Raw genomic sequence first — 17,921 nt, forward strand, 5'->3', positions numbered from 1 at the left:
TGACAGCTCGGAAGGAGGAATGAGCTTTGTGATTTGTGCTCCCAGAGAAAACTCTTAAACCTTTAAGATCTTGACAGAATTTTACATGAAAACAGCAAGGACTTTCCCTGGACTTGTGTGTCTTGAAATATCCCTTTGCTAGGCTTGGGCTTGCAACTTGTTGGCTGAAGGAATTCCTGATGGGATGAAAGGGGTTTGTGCTCAGCTGGCAGGGCCAGAGGCACGGGCAGGGAGCTCTGGGGGAAGCTGAGGAGGAATCTCCCCCAGGGATGAAGTGAAATCTGCAAAACCTCACAGCAAGAGAGCTCTCCATTCCCAGTCCAAAGCTTGAAAAATAGCAGCAAGCTTCCTTCTCAGTGTGAGTCAATCCATAGCAGTGGGCAGGGAAAGCTTGGGATGAAAGCTTGGGATGAAGGCTTCAGGGTGAAGCATCCCCAAGGCCAAAGGATTCTGTGCTGCAAACATTGCAGAGATGATTTGGTGCTGGTCTGGAAGAGGAGGGTAGGACTGGAATCACCCCCCTTGTCACTAGGCCAGTTTGGCAATCCTGGGTGACCCAGTGATTGATTTCAATCCAGAGGAACCACAGGAATATTCCCACAGTGATCCCCCTCCAAAGCCCTCATCCACCTTTCCACAGGTTTGTAAATGTTCAACATCTCAGAGGAGATGAGGAAAAGAACATTGGAGCATCTTGCTGCTTTCTTTTCCCTGGTTTGTTCTCTTTCCAAAATAAATAATTTGTGGTTGGCTGACACCAAACAGTCCCAGGAATTTTGTTTTCCCATCTGTGTAATAAGCCTTTGCAAATAGGAGTTTGTGCTTTCCTGATCATCTCTATTTATCACTCCACTGCCTATTCAAATTTCCAGCTCTGGGTGGTTTCCTGCAAATTTCCTGGTGCCAGAGCCCAGTGTTGTGGGGAGCAGAGGGAGGCTGATAAAACCCTGCACCTCATTGCTTGGCCTTTCTGAGGCTTTCTCAGAGTAAACTGATCTTAACTTATCACTCTTGATTTCAGCACAGCCAGCTGAGTGTGGCTGGGCTTGGAAAAGTGCAGGAGGCTTTTGCAAACTCCAGCTGGGGTGAAAGGGTCTCTTCTACAGGGTGCTGCTAAAGCCTGGAGAGCATTTCAGGACATGGAATGGGAAGGTGTCACAGGGTGTTGTGTTGGTGGAATGAATCCTTTCTCCTGGCAGAGAACTGGAGTTAACTCCCTGTTTTTCTGTGCCCCAGGTCTGTCCAATGGCCCTGAAGCCATGGAAGTGGATGGTCTGCAGGAGGTGCCCCTGTGCAGCTGTCGGATGGAAACCCCCAAAAGCAGAGAGATCACCACCCTAGCCAACAACCAGTGCATGGCCACAGAGAGCGTGGACAACGAGGTAGGAGCCTGTCCTTTAGCTCCCCACAGCCTGTCCTGCTGAGGACAAGGCCAGACAGGGTGACAGGCTGTGCCAGGAGCACGTGTGGGGTCACCCAGGGGCTCTGGGCCTAGGCCGGGACCCACTGGTGTGAGGAGGGGCAGGGCCTGTGTCCCCAGCACTCTGTGCCTGTCCCAGCCCTGGGTGAGGCCACTGGGGAGAGAGCAGCTCTGGGTGCCTCTCCGGGGCTTGTCCTGGCCTGTGAGGCTGGATGGGGTTGATGTAACATTCACAACCCAGGCTCAGCTACAGGAACCTGCAGCAGAGGGAGAAAATGCCCTCAAGGATTGGAGCTGCTTTCCCTTGACTGTGCAGGAGCTGCTGCAAAGCTTTCTGTGGTCGGGTGTTGAGTTCAGGAGCTTGGCATGGCTCTGCTGCCCCAGCCTTTCTCTGTCCTCCTCTCTTTCTGTCCCAAAGCTTCCACCCAGGTCTGACAGGGATTGCACTCGATGCCTTTGGGTCACAGCCAGGCTGCTTGAGCTCTGCTGGTTCCAGAAGTGTGGGAGGGAGTGGCAGAAGTGACTCTATTCCACAATCTGGAAAGGGAGAACTGCAGGACAGCAATGCTCTTGATGGATTCTCCCTTCAGTGGGTTTCTCTTCAGCTTCAGCCTCACTGCAGCACTGTCACACTCACCACTGGTAGCACAAGGAGTGAGAGTACCCCTAGTTCTCCTCTAGGATCCCAGGAGAAGGGTGGATGGAGGGACAAAGGGATAATCAGGTTTGTAGACCAGCTCTGCTTCTGTTAGTATGTGCTGGTACCTGCAGAGAGAGGAATTTCCAAAGAGTGGCAAAATTGATTCATTGAAGAGAAAATGTCCTGGGAGACTCATCAGAGAGAGGGGGGACCCCAGGGTTTCTAAACAAACACAAGGTGTGTGAAGGAATTGCTGCTCCTGGCTATGGTGAGTTGACAGTTCTGTCCCTGGATAAATCACAGGGAGGAATAGCAAAGGCCATGCTTTATGTTAGATTCTTTTTGATAATGGGATAAGTGACTCAGAGATGTTAGAGGAATATTATATGTGTGAATAGTGGCTTCTCCAGACTGTCATGTCCTTGGAGAGTGTTATAAATAGTCATGAGCACCCTGCTGCACTCTCTAATGGTTGGAAAATAGCAATTAATCATGTTGAACTTGTTCTAGAGTTTCTAACAAATAATAAAGTGTGGCATAACAGCTCAGGGTCTTCCTCACATGGGTAATGCAGCTTTCCACCTGTCAGTGGAATTTCCTCAGCTCAGTGAAATTCCTCCTCAGGAAAGGATCCATGGTCCCCTTGTGCCACCCTGCAGCCCCTGGGCTCAGAGTGGGGACAGGGATCAGTCTGGCCAAGGTGTCCCAACCACAGGAAATCTCTGCAGCTCGAATTTGGGAAAGCTGAACTGGAGATGCTGAGGTGAATGATGAGCCTAGGATAAAATCCATTCTCTTTTCCCACAGGAGTGTTGTGTCTGCAGGAGTGGAATTTAAAAAATCAGAGAGGAAGTTTAGTTTGGTTGAGAAAAAGCAGCAAATCCTTGGCTGGAGCAGAGGGACAGTGTGTGGCACTGAGTCCCTGACTGACTCTGTCATGAGCTCAATAAATTCTCCACCTTCCCTCCAAGGGACCCTTCCTTGGAGCAGCCTTTCACCTTGATATTTCTAGTTTATAATTCTCCTTTGCCAGGTGTTTGGGGAAAGCAAGATTATTATCAAGAGGAGCTTGAAACAGACACAAGGAGTGTCCTGTCATGCTGGCAGGTGACAGTGGTGGCTGTAGGAGGTGCTGCTCCCTCTTGGAGCAGCAGATCAAGGAGCACTGGCTGGGGACAGGGAACCCCAGCTCTGGAACCTGCTGCCAGTAACAGGACAAGGTGGGGCAGGAGAAGGCTTGGAGTGATAGGAAAAGGGGATGGCTTCAAGCTGAAGGAGGACAGGTGAAGACTGGGAAGGAATTGTTCCCTATGAGGGTGCTGAGGCCCTGGCACAGGTGCCCAGAGCAGCCCCTGGATCCCTGGCAGTGCCCAAGGCCAGGCTGGACAGGGCTGGGAGCAGCCTGGGACAGTGGAAGGTGTGGAAGGGGTGGAATGGGATGAGCTTTAAGGTCCCTTCCAACCCAAACCATTCCAGGATTCTGTGATCCTGTGATTTTTAAACCCAGAGCTGTAGATTGGTGAAATCCTTTGGAAAACCCGCTCCAAACATGACTTTAGCTGAGCTCTCATGAAAGCCTGGCTCTTCATCCCTGTGGTCTGGGCAGGGGCCAGTGCTGGAAGCAGTACAGACGATAACTTCACTGGCAATGAGGAGCAATTATTTTCCCCTCTATCTTCCTGTGCCTGGGAGTTTTGAGCAGTAACAAGATTTAGTGTGCATGGTCTCCTTCTCTTGGTCACTGACACCCGCTCTTCCTGGCAAGAGGAGAGTGTGTGTTGTGTGAGTCAGGCCCCTGGGACTGCCCCTTCTGCTGCTTGGCTGTTGCCTATTTCCAGTTATCATTTTGTTGTTGCTGTTGTTGTTGTTGCAAGGAACAAATGACTCGGGGTGCACATGCATGTTAGTTAGTAAATGATGCATTCCTTCCTGAGAGCAGCTTTCACAGCTTCCTGCTGCACTGCTAATGCTCTCTGGCACACAGCTGAATCCCTGTGAAGAAGCCAGGCCTCCTCGAGGAGCAGTGTGCAAAAATCTTCCTCTGCACAAGCACAGGGAGTGGTGTGGTCTGCAGTAATTTCATTGCCTTTAATTTCTCCTGTTCCAGCTGGGCCGATGCACAAACAGTGTGGTTAAGTATGAACTGATGCGCCCGTCTAACAAAGTCCAGCTTTTGGTGCTGTGTGAGGACCATAGAGGGAGGATGGTGAAACACCAGTGTTGCCCTGGCTGTGGATACTTTTGCACTGCAGTAAGTTCGTGCTCTCAATCCAGGGAAGGGGGTACCTGTTGCAACAGCTGGAAGCTGAAGGTGGAGATGGTCCCTAAAGGGGTGTCCTGACTTCCCGGCATCAGCCCCACCTCGTTCCACAGCACGTCAGGAGGTGTTTTCAATAGGAATGTGTGTGAGGGCAGCTGAAATCATCACCTTGATCTTCCTGGAGACCCCCAAGGGGTGTTACCTAAGGGATTTCACATGCTGGAAGTCTTGCCTTTGGAATTTCTTTGGAACGAGGGTTGGTTGTTTTTCTTTGTGTACAGATCAATCACATCCAAAAAGATGTCTTCAGCTTGGTTTGTAAATGAAGCTGTGCCCCCACCTCTGTGTGCCCTCAGGATGGGGATCCTGAGTGATGGCACTGGACCAAAGCAGTGTTGGAGATCTCAATTAGGTTAAATATTAGGAAGATTAAATATTAGGAAGGAATTCTCCCCTGTGAGGGTGGCACAGGGTGCCCAGAGCAGCTGTTGGCTGCCCCTGGATCTCTGGAAGTGTCCAAGGCCAGGCTGGACAGGGTACCCAGAGCAGCCTGGCACAGTGGAAGGTGTCCCTGCCCATGGCAGGGGGGTGGAACGACATGAGATTCAAGGTTCCTTCCAACTCAAACCACTCTGATCTCCTGCTGCTTCTTCCACCTGTGCCACCGAGGCTTTTAAGGGACTTGCTGCAGTCCTTTGGTGGCCAGTGTCCTGCTTTGCCTGTGGATAAAGCTGAAAGGCACCAACTGAGGCCTCATGGAGTGATGATGAGGCTTAATTGTGTGATGCTGGTATTCTTCAAGATGACTCAAGGAAAGATGCTGCAGTTGTTTCAAGCATTATTGTAGTAAGTGGAGCCATCCTGGGTTTTCTTGCTGAGTCAAAGATCATTTAGGAGATAAAACCCTCAAAACCCTTCAAGGCATTTGCAAAGCTGAAATAGAGTTAATTAGATTGCTTGGGAGGACTGGATTCAGGAGAAGAGGGGGTTTGGCTGGCCTTTCCTTGCACTCTCTTCCATCTCTCAGTGCTGTGTGCTGGTGCTCAGAGGTGAGCCTGGAGTGTTTGTCTGTGCCACCATCACCAACCCAGAGCACAGCAGGGCTTCAGGCAGCACTGGCACCACAGGCAGGGAGCTCTGGGCTCCTGCACAGCAGTCGCAGGGACTTTGCTAGAAAGGGAAGATAATTTTAGGAGGAATTGTCCAGTTTGTTGCATGAGCAGTGAGCTTGTTTGGGTTAATTAGGCTGGTCCAGGCAGAAGAGTGACATCATTTGGGTTACAGTGGGGTCAGTGACAGATTGATGCAGGTTCTTGCATGGTTTGTGTACAGCTGTGTTTCAGGTAGTTTTAGTGCTGGCTCAGCACAGGTCTGAAGGTTTCTCTTCCAGTTTTGGGGGCGTCCTTACAGTGCACTGGCACTTCTAGAGACACAAGCGAGAACTTCAAGCCTTAGAGGGAAGAGCTGGAAATTGGGACTTCTTTGTTCTGTTTCCCAAACACAATTCCAAATCTTGCTTTGCAGTCTTTAACCGAGTGAGTTTTTCCCCCTTTACCTTGGTTTTGTTCTCTTCTAAAGAAGTGGCAGTGCTTGCTTTACTGTACTGGACGCAGCAGGGCCGAGAGAGGTGGTGAGGAGTGGCATGGAGCGTGTGAAGGGGTGAGCCACGGGCCCAGCAGGGGCTGAATTTCCCTCTCTGTGGTTTTTTAAGGGCACTTTCATGGAGTGTCAGCCCGAGAGCAGCATCTCCCACCGCTTCCACAAGAGCTGTGCCTCGCAGGTGAACGACACCAGCTACTGCCCTCACTGCGGGGAGGAGGCCTCCAAGGCCAAGGAGGTGACAATAGCCAAGGCTGACACCACCTCCACGGTGTCCCTGAGCTACGAGCAGCAGAAACCTGCAGCTGTGGAGGGCAGGGCCGACACCACCACGGGGAGGTGAGCACGGGGGCGTGGGGGGATCTCAAAGCTCCTGCCAGGCCAGGCTTTGGTGGGAGTGGTTGGGCGCCTCCTGATGGGCTGAGGGTGGCTCAGCTGCAGGAATCTGCTGGGGGGTTTTGGGTGTGAGGCAGAGGCTCTGCAGGTTGGGGGGTTCAGGAGTTAAACCATTCCTGCCTGTTATTGTTAGGAATGGAATAATAGTGGAATTGGTTGATATTGTCAGGTTTGCTCAGTGACAGCCATTCCCATCTGCAGCTCCTGACTCGCACCCATGAGAGGAGGAAAACACAAATCAAACCAGTCCTGTGTGGAACTCTGCTCTGAGTTAAACCATTCAGGAATTAAACCATTCCTTCCTCTTATTGTTAGGAATGGAATAATAGTGGAATTGGTTGATATTGTCAGGTTTGCTCAGTGACAGCCATTCCCATCTGCAGCTCCTGACTCGCACCCATGAGAGGAGGAAAACACAAATCAAACCAGTCCTGTGTGGAACTCTGCTCTGTCTTCCCATCCCATGTGGCCTTGTTTAGGTGGCTTTAACACTTGCCCATGTGCCTGGGTCTCCTGTAGCACAGAGTACATCAAGATGTAGTCAGAGGGCAGTGTAATTCCTTTCTGGGGCCAGTTCTTACTGAAAAAGCTGTAAAATTTATTGGTTTGGGTTTCAATTTCAGTTACACTTATCTGTATTTAAAATACATTTGCTTTGCTTTTTTGGCATAAGAGAAACATTGTTGTGTATTTTTAATGGTTGTGCTTTGGCTGTCTCTCATTTTTCCTCCTCAGTGGCACTGGGACGAGGTTGTCAGAGGAAGACAAGCCAGAAAGTTCGGCTGCTGAAGGGTTTGACATCCCTGGGTCTTCAGTTTTTCCAAAGCCTACTACTAGCTTGACCCAGGGACCAGTGAAAGAAACTCTGGAAAGTGCCCTGATTGCCCTGGACTCTGAAAAGTAAGAAAAAGACCATTGGGTCACTCCAGTTCCCAGCAAAGTTGCTTAGCCTGGAGAAAAGGAGGTTTAGCTTTTCTGGATTTTGGTCCAGCTCAGAGCTTTTTTTGTTCACTTCACTCATTAGTCATCCCCAACAGATTTGGGAGAGCTGTAACAGCTCTAAATGTCTTATTGATTTCTCTGGAGGATTTAGTTCTTCACTGGCTCTTCAGCTGCAGCTGGAACTTCTGGGAGCTCCTGTTCACAGCAGTGAGACCCAGAATCTGTTGCTAAACAGATCCAGCCCTCATTGGAACAGGACTGCCTGGGGCTGGAGCTGGAAGTTTTAAAACCTCCTTCTGGGGACTTGTTTCTCTGTATCAGGGAATCACAGAAGGTTTGGGTTGGAAGGGATGTTAAAACTCAACCAGTCCCACCTCTGCCATGGCAGGGACACCTCCCACTGTCCCAGGCTGCTCCAGCCCTGCCCAGCCTGGCCTTGGGCACTGCCAGGGATCCAGGGGCAGCCACAGCTGCTCTGGGCACCCTGTGCCAGGGCCTGCCCACCCTCACAGGGAACAATTCCCAATTTCCAATATCCCATCCATCCCTGCCCTCTGGCAGTGGGAGCCATTCCCTGTGTCCTGGCACTCCAGGCCTTGTCCCCAGTCCCTCTCCAGCTCTCCTGGAGCCCCTTTAGGTGCTCTGAGCTCTCCCTGGAGCCTTCTTTCCTCTGGATGAGCACACCCAGCTCTCTCAGCCTGGCTCTAGAGCAGAGGGGCTCCAGCCCTTGGAGCATCTCAGGGACCTCTCTGGATTCACTCCAGAGCTCCAGGTCCTGCTCGTGTTGGGGATCCCAGATTTGGAGGCAGCTCTGCAGATGGGGTCTCACCTGAGCACGGGGGCAGAGGGGCAGAGCTCCCCCTGCCCTGCTGCCCACGCTGGGGGACGAGCCCAGAACTTTGTCAGGCTGAGTGAGGGGTGGCAGTGAGTGAGGGGTGACATTCCTGCCCTTCCCTGGGCACTAATTCCTCCTCTCTCCCCTCCTGCAGGCCCAAGAAGCTGCGGTTCCACCCGAAGCAGCTCTACTTCTCTGCCAGGCAAGGGGAGCTGCAGAAGGTGCTGCTGATGCTGGGTAGGTGCCTCCTGCCCGGGCCAGGGCCTGCCTGGCAGCACTCCCAGCTCCTGCCAGGCAGTGCCAGCAGCCACTTCCCAGCAGGGCACCACGTCATCTCCCCAGGGCCCTGGGAGCAGAGGCTGCTGTGGGTGATGTGTCATTGGGAGGGCTGCATCTCTCTGGGAAATGGGCTCTGATCCCCACTTGTGTCTGCATGGGCACTGATCCTCTTGTGGCTCCATCTCTCTGGGAAATGGGCTCTGATCCCCACCTGTGTCTGCATGGGCACTGATCCCCTTGTGGCTCCATCTCTCTGGGAAATGGGCTCTGATCCCCACCTGTGTCTGCATGGGCGCTGATCCCCTTGTGGCTCCTCCATCTCTCTGGGAAATGGGCTCTGATCCCCACCTGTGTCTGCTTTGAGCATGGTTTATCCATGCTGGTTGTGTCCCCACAGTCACCTCCATGTGGTTTTTCCATCCCCTCTCCACGCCTGGGGTACATATTTGCATCCAGTAGAGAGGGAATGTTTTAGAGAGGGTCAGTTTAAACCAAGACCCATCAGCAAGAAAGCAGAAAGGAAGAGCCTTCAGTCCATGGGGTTTGTTTTGGGGTACAGAGGTGCCTATCACCAGATGCCTTTGAGTTGCTGAGCTTGTTTTTAGCATCCAATATTCCCCAGGAATTTCCCCCTCTGAAGGACACAATGTTTCACAAGGATGCTTCCTTTCCACTCCAGTACTTTGTACATTTTTGGATGCTTTCTGTTCTTGCCCTTTATCAGTTCCTTCTTTTTTTTTTTTTTTTTTTTTTTGTCTAGCAAGTGTTTGCTCCATTGTTCCTGTTTTCAATAGCACAGAAATGTTATTCATTGATATTTAACTACAGCCTCATCATACACAACATGTTATCATGCCCAGACATCTTTGTCTGGCTGTCAGCATCATCTGTCAGTCTCTGCACAGCTGTGAGAATCTCTGGCCAGATCCTGAGCCTGTGTGGACAAATTCCATCCATGTTGCAGCTCTGTATTTGCAGGGGTGCGAAAAGGATCACTAATATTAATTTCAGTTAATAGTGGTGAGACAGAGCCCAGCTCTTTGTTGTTCCCAATTTCTGGGTTGCTTTAAACCCAGCAGTGTTTTTTTTCTTTTTTTATCTTTGTGTGTTGTTTGTTGTTTTTGAGATGAGGCCTTTGGAGAGATAGTAATGCCTTAAAAAGGTATTGAATTCCATGGTGTTTCTAAGCTCTGGGTTTGAGGGCTGTTTGCATATTGAATGTGCAGGGGACTGCCCTGAGAGCTTTCTGGTGAAATGTGCAGTGAGACGTGAGCAGGGCTGAGGATGGGCTGGGAATCCATCCTTTAACAGCCTTCAGCTGAGACATGATTCCCCTGTTACACTCCAGCCTCTGAACTGTGCTTGAAAGTGTCTCTGCTCTGTTTTGCAGTGGATGGGATTGACCCTAATTTTAAAATGGAGCATCAGAGTAAGAGAACCCCTCTCCATGCTGCTGCCGAGTCTGGCCACGTGGACATCTGCCACATGCTCATTCAGGTCTGTCTGCACTTCCAGCCCTCTGCACAAACCATTTCTGAGGGCTTTGGTCTGCCCCACATGGAAATCAGCAGGGGAAAATCCCTCCTGTAAAAAACCTCCTCAATCCACACAGGCTGAGGGAGGAGTGGGGCAGAGTAATGGGAGGGCACAGCTGGGATTGTCCTGTTCTCCAGGCAAGGAGCAGGGGAAGATTTGGTGCAGGGCAGGTGGGGATCTGTGCCTAAGCACAGCCAGGGCACTGCCAGATGTGCCAGCACCGCCAGATGTGCTGCCAGGCTGCAGGAGATCTCCAAGCTCTTGGTTTTGATCTCCAAACCAGGTTGCTCTTGGTGATGAGGGCCTGGGAGCTGCCAGGCCCTGCCTTCCCTTCTGTCAGAACCTGAGGAGCTCCAGCAGGATTTTCCTCTGCAGCATAAATGTCTCACATGTGGAGAGGACTGAAGGGAGGATGGGAGTTTGGTTTGTTGGCTGAGATTTGGATTCTAACTGAGGGAAGATGGTTAAAGCTGTAGGGATGTTGTTGAGCCTGCTCCAAAACAATGTGAGGAAGAAAAAGAAGGATAAAAAATATATAGTTTTTCTTTTTTGTGCTGTGTACCTGGTCTGGAGTGACTGGAAGTGTCTTTTGTTTATGCTGTGGGATTGGGAAACCTCAAAGGGCTGTTGAGAAGGCAGCAATGACTTGGAAATGATCCTGCTGGGCTGCTGCATTTCAGCACCTGGAATTGGAGGCTTTCAGGTACTGTTTGAAACCAGCATTGGACCTCCCTGGCTGCTCTGACTGAAATTACTGCATGTGATGACAGTGGAATGAGGAAAAGGAGCAAAACTTGTGAGATATCACAAACAATTTAATTATCAGAAGGGTTGGTTTGTTTCCAGAGTGCTTCATCTTGTCTCTCCCTGAGGTCTGGCTCCTGCAGCAGCCCAGGGTTTGGCTGGGGATGGCCCCAGCTTGTTCCACTTGAAATGCTTCTCCTCTGCCCTGGTTTAAATAGCTCTGGCTGGGGAAAAGAGTCAAAACAAAGGAATTCAGTGGGAGGCACCTGAAAACAGCTCCTTGTGCCAGGTGAACCTGAGTCAGCTGCTGTGAACAGGTCTGAGCCTCACACCCCCCTGCCAAGAGCTCTGTGGTGTGTCTGAGACCTTTTAGATTCAAGTTTTGGGTGGTTCCTGAGCTCAGCCCAAAGGCTGAAGCAGGCAGGATAACCTGACAGAGCCATGGTTTGGAAGCAGTGAGATGATGTTGGAGGCACTCTGGGCTGAGCTGAACAGATGCTCAGAGACCTCTGTGGAACTGCCATTGACTTCCACAGGAATATTGAGCCAATCCCCAGGATATTCTTTACAGCTCCTGCCTCTGTTGCCACCAGCAAGTTGTTCCTACAGCTTGTGACATTGAGAAGAGCTGGTTGTTGGAGGCTAAATCATAGACCAGGGAAAACAAAGCTGCTGGAAGAAGGAGGAGGCTGGCTTTTCCAAATTGCTACACAAACAATATCTAGAAAGTAGGAGTACAAAATCTGGTAATAACAGGAGTTATTTAATACCAGCTGTTGGCTTCCTTACAGCTCCTTCCTGGCTGGGAAGGCAGGAGAGGGGGCAGGCAGTGTGTGCTGTTTGCAGAGCAGGTGGACTTGCACTGCCTTCTTTCCTCATTCTGTTTCTTATTTTTTTATTCTTTTTTTCCCCTGTTTAATATGGCTAAATTTCAGGAGAAATTCTTGTTATTAAATCTCTACTCCCACATCCTTCCCCTTGCTAACTGTGCTTGTCCTTGCCCTGCCTCCCAACAGGCTGGTGCCAACATTGACACCTGCTCTGAGGACCAGAGGACCCCCCTGATGGAAGCAGCAGAAAACAACCACCTGGAAACTGTGAAATACCTGATCAAGGCTGGAGCACTAGTAGATCCCAAGGTAGGAATTTATTCCTTGCCTTTTTCTCCTGAGGAAGCCTCTGTTCAACATTTCTTCCTTGAAGTTTTGGGTGGAAGTGCCCAGGCTGAGGAGAAATGGACTGGTTTGTCTTGGAATGGAGGCTGGGGGTGTCATAATCTCATTTTTCTGCTGGCCATGAGCTGTTTGGGGCAAGTGTTGCCACTTGTCCCTTTAGTTTGTGGCACCAAATGTCAGGGGGTTTGATTTCTTAGGTTTTAGTGTCACAAATCCACTCCAGTGAAACAGGATTTCAGAGTTCCCTTCTCTGTAGGCTCTAATAATGAGAGTTTTGGGGTGATGTTTTAAAATAGGCTGGTAATTAGGTGCTTGCCAAGCCAGGAAAAATGACAGAGGAAGCTTTCCCTTCCAAAGAACTGATGTGTGGATTCTTGCACTCATGCTGCAGTGGCAAAATTGAACCCCATCTTTAAACTCTACCCCTTAATTTAAACCAAAACAATAAAATGCAGCTGTCTCTTTGCCTTTAGCATGCTCTGGATGCTTTGCAATCTTGGAAAATACACAGACCATTTATTAGTCCCATAAATCAGATGCTGTTTGGAGCACAGGAGCCCTCCCCATGCAAACTTATTGCCACAACCTGCTGCTCTTGGCTGGGTTTGGGAAGGCAGCACTGCACAAGGTATCAGGTGCTGCCCAATCCAGGCCCTAAATGGATCCTTGGGAGGGGGAAAGGACAGGACAGGCACCTGTGGCTTTGTGCTGGCCACTGTCCCAAGTGCCTTGGAGCAGCCCAGACATCTCTCACCTGATTCATTCCTGTGGAAGAGAAAAAAAGGGGAGTTTGTGTTTCTGAAGGTCAAGGGAAGGAGATAAATCCTGAGCTTGCACAAGCAAATGGGAAGCCTCAGGTCACATCTGAGGTCTAGGCTAGTTGATGATGTTAATTAGTTTCTTAATTAGCTCAGGCTCTGTTTGAAGCAGCAGCATTGCTTTGGAAGCAGCTCCAGCCCTTACCTGGGGCAGGTGGGACTGCAGGGAGCTGGGTGGGGGCTCCCCAGCCCCCAGGGTGAAGCTCTTGGTGCTGTTCCCAGCATGGAAAAGCCCCACTCAAAACCTGAATAAAACCTTTACAATAAAATCTGCCTACTCTCCCAGGGCTGGGGAGCTGCACTTGCTTCTTGCCCATCCAAGGGGAAAGCTGTGGAATTATTCAGCTGGAGCAGGCACATGTGGGGGTGTAGAAACTCTTTCAGTGTCCCAAGGAGCCCTCCTGGTGCAATCCCTGACCTGAGATGTCCCCTCCCTCAGCCTGCACCACATCAGCTCCATCCCAAAGCTCTCACCTCCAGCGTTGCTCCCAGGGATTTAGCTGGAAGGAATCATTTGGTTTTTTTTCAGTCTTTCATTTCCTCCTCCTGATTTCCTGCTCTCTGGGCCTTGCTCTGTGCTAAGCTCTTGGGATATAAATGCCTGATAAAAGTCAGGCTGCTGCCAGAGAGATCTTTGGTGGGAGCATCTCCATCATGACTCACAGCCTGTCCATCTCCTCCAGGCCTTGCATCCCCAGCTCCCAAAGGCATTTTTCCTTTCAACCTTTGGGGTTGTTTTTTATCTCCAGTCTGTGCAGATGGCTGTGGGCTGGATGGGGACCTGGTCTCACTGGAGAGAGACACCCCAGCCCTGGACCTGCTGCCAGGTGCTGGGATGAGGCCTTGGGCTAACAAAACCCAGCAAAAGCCTGGAGGAATGGAGCATTTCAACTTGAGACAGAGTGATTTTTCTGATGTAAAGTGCAAATTTGGACTATGTGAGGGGTTTTGCCTCCCTTTGGCTCTCCAGCAAATGGAGGGGAGTGGGAAAAGGGCTGTTGGAGAAAGGAGGGGCATCACTGCCAGGGTTTGGGGTTTGTGCCTTCCCCAGGCAAAGCCCTTTCCTTCTCTGCAGATTGGCACCTCTTTGCTGTAAAGCTCCCAAGCCCTGCTTAGGCTCTGCTTCCTCCTCTCTGCCCTCCTGGCAGTGGGGTGGAGACTTTTGGAGTTCCCTGCTCCATCTGGGAGCTCCTGTGCTGTCCTGAGCATGGCTGAGGGTGTGTTCTGTGCTTGTGTGCAGGATGCTGAGGGCTCCACGTGTCTGCACCTGGCAGCCAAGAAGGGGCACTACGACGTGGTGCAGTACCTGCTCTCCAATGGGAACATGGATGTCAACTGCCAGGTGAGGCTTCCCCGGGCCAGGAGCTGCTTTGCCCAGCTCAGGGGCTCCCTCAGCACTTGAGTGCTCACTCAGGTACAGTCCTGCTGCTGGGGGACACCTCCAGGTCACCACAATTCTGTGCCCCTCCTAATCCCTCACTGACCTCAGGGAGCTCCCATTGATTTGCAGTTTCTCCTTGAATTTGCCGTGGATCCTGCTGCTCCAGGGTGTCCCTGAGCTTTTCCTAGTGGGGGGATCATGGACAGTGGTGTGGGATGGGCTGAGCCTGGCACTGGTCACTGTGGGGTTTGTCATTGCCCTTGGGGTTTGTCCATTGCTGGGGGGTGACACAAGGGTAATTAGCTGGGGGTAGGGACAGAGGTCATTAACCTGGGGCAAGGACAGGTCCTCCAGGCTTCTCAGGGGAGTTTCTGTAAGATCTTTTACACACCCTGGGTGCTCCTTGTGCCTTTTGGACAATTTGTGTACCTGAACCAGCTGGAGGTGCAGTGCCAGCCTGCTGAGCTGCAGCAAACCCCAGCCAGGCTGGGCTCTGAGGGACCTGCAGCAGGGCAGGGGGAGGGCAGGGCTGTGTCAGGGCTGTGTCAGGGCTGTGTGTCACCCTGCTGTCTCCTCCCAGGACGATGGTGGCTGGACCCCGATGATCTGGGCCACGGAGTACAAGCACATCGAGCTGGTGAAGCTGCTGCTGGCCAAGGGCTCGGACATCAACATCCGTGACAATGTAAGGCTCCCCTGGCACCTCCTGCAGAGATTCCAGCCTCTGCTTAACCCCAGACACCCCCCAGGGGACAGATTTAGGGCTCAGTCCCACCCAGTGTGAGTGAGAAGTGTCTGGTGAGAGCTTTCCTGAGTTGTGGGCAGAAGTTTGGCAGCCTGTGGGCTGTGCTGTCCCTGCGGCTGCTCTGTCAGGATGCTGTGTGGAATCCTCAGCTCTGAGCCTCCCTGCTTCCCATCCCTCTGTGCTGCCACTGCACAGTGCAGCAGGCAGAGCCCCTTCAGTCCAGACTTACCAGCTGTGTGTTTGTCCCAGGCCAGGGACTCTGGGTATGGTTTAGGGCACCCCGTGTGCCTTCTGAGGGGAATGAGCTCCTATTTGTGTTTCTGGATGGGCTGGGCACTCTGCCAGCAGCTGTCAAAGCCTGGCTGTGCCTGGGCATCCCTGGCACAAAGCTCTGATGTGTCCAGAGCTGGAGCTGCCCCTCACCTCCCTAAATCCTGCCCCAGTGGGATGCACTCAGTGCTTGATCCCCTGGGAGCTCTCTGGGACCCCCAGCTCTGCCTGTGGGGCTGTGCCAGCTGCTTTCCCAGGGATTTCCAGGGAAATAGAGAAGATACAAAGAGATTCTGTCAGAGACACTGTCTGCTTTTCCCAGCCTTCTTCAGGGCAGTCATTGTATCAGCACTATTTTCCTTATACTATGTTTCTCATTCTTTTCCTGGAGTCTCTAAGGATTTTGATGTGTGATGTCTCACTCCATCCCTGGAAGTGTCCAGGGCCAGGTTGGACATGGTTTGGAGCCACCTGAGAGTAGTGGAAGGTGTCCCTGTCAGCAAACAGATGTAACAGCCAAAAAGGCTCCCTCTCACCTTGATTTTTGTTTTTAGGAGCAGGATTGGATCCAGATCTGGGACCTGACCAGACCCCAGTGCAGGGGGTGGCACTGGGTGGGCTTTGAGGTCTCTTCCAAACCAAACCAAACCAAACCAAACCAAACCAAACCAAACCAAACCAAACCAAACCAAACCAAACCAAACCAAACCAAACCAAACCAAACCAAACCGCTCTGTGTTTCTGTGATTGCCTGGCTTAACCCCAGCCAGGCACCAAGCCCCTCACAGCCCCTTGCTCACTCCCCCACCACTGGGGAGACAATTAGGAGGGAAAAAGGTAGAAAAAGACTTGTGGGTTGAGATACAGTTTAATGGAAAAGCCAAAGGCACACACACAAGCAGAACAGAACAGGGAATTCTTTCCCTGCTTCCCATGGAACACTGACCTGGGAAGACAAAAACCATCACTCCAAACATCCCCTTTTCTCCTCCTTTCCCCACCTTATATCCAGAACTGATGTCAGATGGTCTGGAATGTCCCTTTGGTCAGGGTCACCTGTCCTGCTGTGTCCTCCCAGCTTTCCTTGTCCTCCAGTCTGCTCCCCAGTGAGGCAGCACAGGGCAGAGCAGGCTCTGTGTCAGCCCTGCTCAGCAGGTGACATCTCTGTGTCCCCAGCCCTGTGTTCAGCACAGCCCCACACCAGAAACATTAACCCTATCCCAGCCAAACACAGCACACTTAGATGGTTCCCACTTCCCAGGCAGGTCTGGATCCAGTCCTGTTCCTAAAAACAAAAATCAAGGTGAGAGGAAGCTTTTTGGGCTGTTACATCTGTTTGGTGACTCTGAACAAAACAGACTCTTTGATCTATCACAGCTTCAATATCACACATTAATGATGAACATCAAATCAACTCAGTCAACAATTTCCTTGAAAGAAATGCTCTTAACAGCTGTGTGTGCTCTTAACAGCTGTGTGTGTGACACATCTCTCCTGGACCTCAGCTGGGGTGTCCTGCTGGATGTGCTTCAGGACAAATGGCACTGGGAAACCTCCTGCTTTGGGGGAAATGCTTTGCTTGTGATCATGCTGCTTTTTAGGCAGGAGCACCAGTCCAGGTGCCTGTGACCTATCTGAGCTTCAGAATGTGGGTGCAACCCACAGGGTGGATGTTTTCTGTAGGTTGTGTGGGGTTTTTCTAGATGACACTGTAAAGGGAAGCAGGAGCTGGGTAGGAAAGTGTCTCCCTCTCCCTGATGTGTGGCAATAGCTCCCTATTTAAGGCAGGACCTTAAGTTACATGATAACAGTTCAAACACTCCAGCAGCAGCTTTGTTTTTGCTTTAAAAAGAAGAAAAAAAGGGGAATAGCTGGGTGATCATTACTATCATTTCACTGTTGTCATCAATGTCTTTAGAGGCTGTCATGGGGAAGGGATCGACGTGTGCTGCAAATTGCAGTGTAACAGAAAACAGGATCATCCCTTAAAATATCTCCATCAGAAAGATGAGTGTTCAGCTATTTCCAGTGCTGCTAGTGAGAGATGAGTACATACAGTATTTAAGAGATGCCTGGAGTCAGATTGATTGCTTACCCCATGGCTCCTGGTTCTCTTTTTGGCACCTTCACGTACCCTATGTGCTCTTTTTCTCCCTAATTTCGTGCTGTGCTCTTTTTCTCCTTAATTTTGCAGCCCTGGGAGGCACAGTAGCTTTGCTGGCTGTTGGGGCTGGGCAAACTCAGCATCCAGCCTTTTCCAGCATGTTTGTTCATGTCTGTCACCTCTTTCCTGGATTGATCTAGATTGGTTTGTGGCTCAGAGACTGACGAGCTGTCTGTGTGTGTGTAGGGAAGGTGATGGATTGCCTTGTGTGCAGCCTCCCCATCCTTGGTGTGCAGAGGTGGATGGAGTGAGAGCTCCCTGTTTGGCTGCTCTGAGGTTTCCCTGTCCACCCTGGCATCCCCATTCAGCCAGAGCAGGGTGGGGATGGCAGCCACACACTGAATGCTGCAGGTGCAGAGCTGAGGAAGGAACCCCCAAATCCACGGGGTTTTAAACAACCTCCTCTCTGTTCTCTTTCCCTCCAGGAGGAAAACATCTGTTTGCACTGGGCTGCTTTTTCTGGCTGTGTTGACATAGCTGAGATCCTGCTGGCAGCAAAGTGTGACCTGCACGCCGTGAACATCCACGGGGACTCGCCCCTGCACATCGCAGCGCGAGAGAACCGCTACGAGTGTGTGGTGTAAGTGCAGTGCCCACCCTCCTGTGCCCTGTACTGCTACGAGTGTGTGGTGTAAGTTCAGTGCCCACCCTCCTGTGCCCTGAACTGCTCTTAGTGTGTGGTGTAAGTGCCCTGCCCACCCCTCCCTGTGCCCTGAA

General features: G+C 51.3%; 1 protein-coding gene across 11 annotated transcripts in view; it reads left to right on the forward strand.

The window, feature by feature from the left end:
• Window positions 1-17,921, forward strand: part of LOC131091903 (histone-lysine N-methyltransferase EHMT1-like) — a 124,992-nt gene that overhangs the window by 89,900 nt on the left and 17,171 nt on the right. For 9 of the 11 annotated variants that reach the window (XM_058038264.1, XM_058038267.1, XM_058038266.1 and 6 more), the window contains 10 exons: window positions 1,237-1,382; window positions 4,168-4,311; window positions 6,032-6,258; window positions 7,051-7,215; window positions 8,247-8,329; window positions 9,762-9,868; window positions 11,668-11,790; window positions 13,885-13,986; window positions 14,606-14,710; window positions 17,630-17,784. In XM_058038264.1, coding sequence (XP_057894247.1) covers window positions 1,237-1,382; window positions 4,168-4,311; window positions 6,032-6,258; window positions 7,051-7,215; window positions 8,247-8,329; window positions 9,762-9,868; window positions 11,668-11,790; window positions 13,885-13,986; window positions 14,606-14,710; window positions 17,630-17,784 — 1,357 coding nt within the window. The remainder of the gene's footprint in view (window positions 1-1,236; window positions 1,383-4,167; window positions 4,312-6,031; window positions 6,259-7,050; window positions 7,216-8,246; window positions 8,330-9,761; window positions 9,869-11,667; window positions 11,791-13,884; window positions 13,987-14,605; window positions 14,711-17,629; window positions 17,785-17,921) is intronic. The other 2 variants (XM_058038270.1, XM_058038271.1) reach the window with 1 other exon arrangement.

The sequence above is a fragment of the Melospiza georgiana genome, chromosome 20 (genome assembly GCF_028018845.1).
Source record: "Melospiza georgiana isolate bMelGeo1 chromosome 20, bMelGeo1.pri, whole genome shotgun sequence".
NCBI lineage: Eukaryota > Metazoa > Chordata > Aves > Passeriformes > Passerellidae > Melospiza > Melospiza georgiana.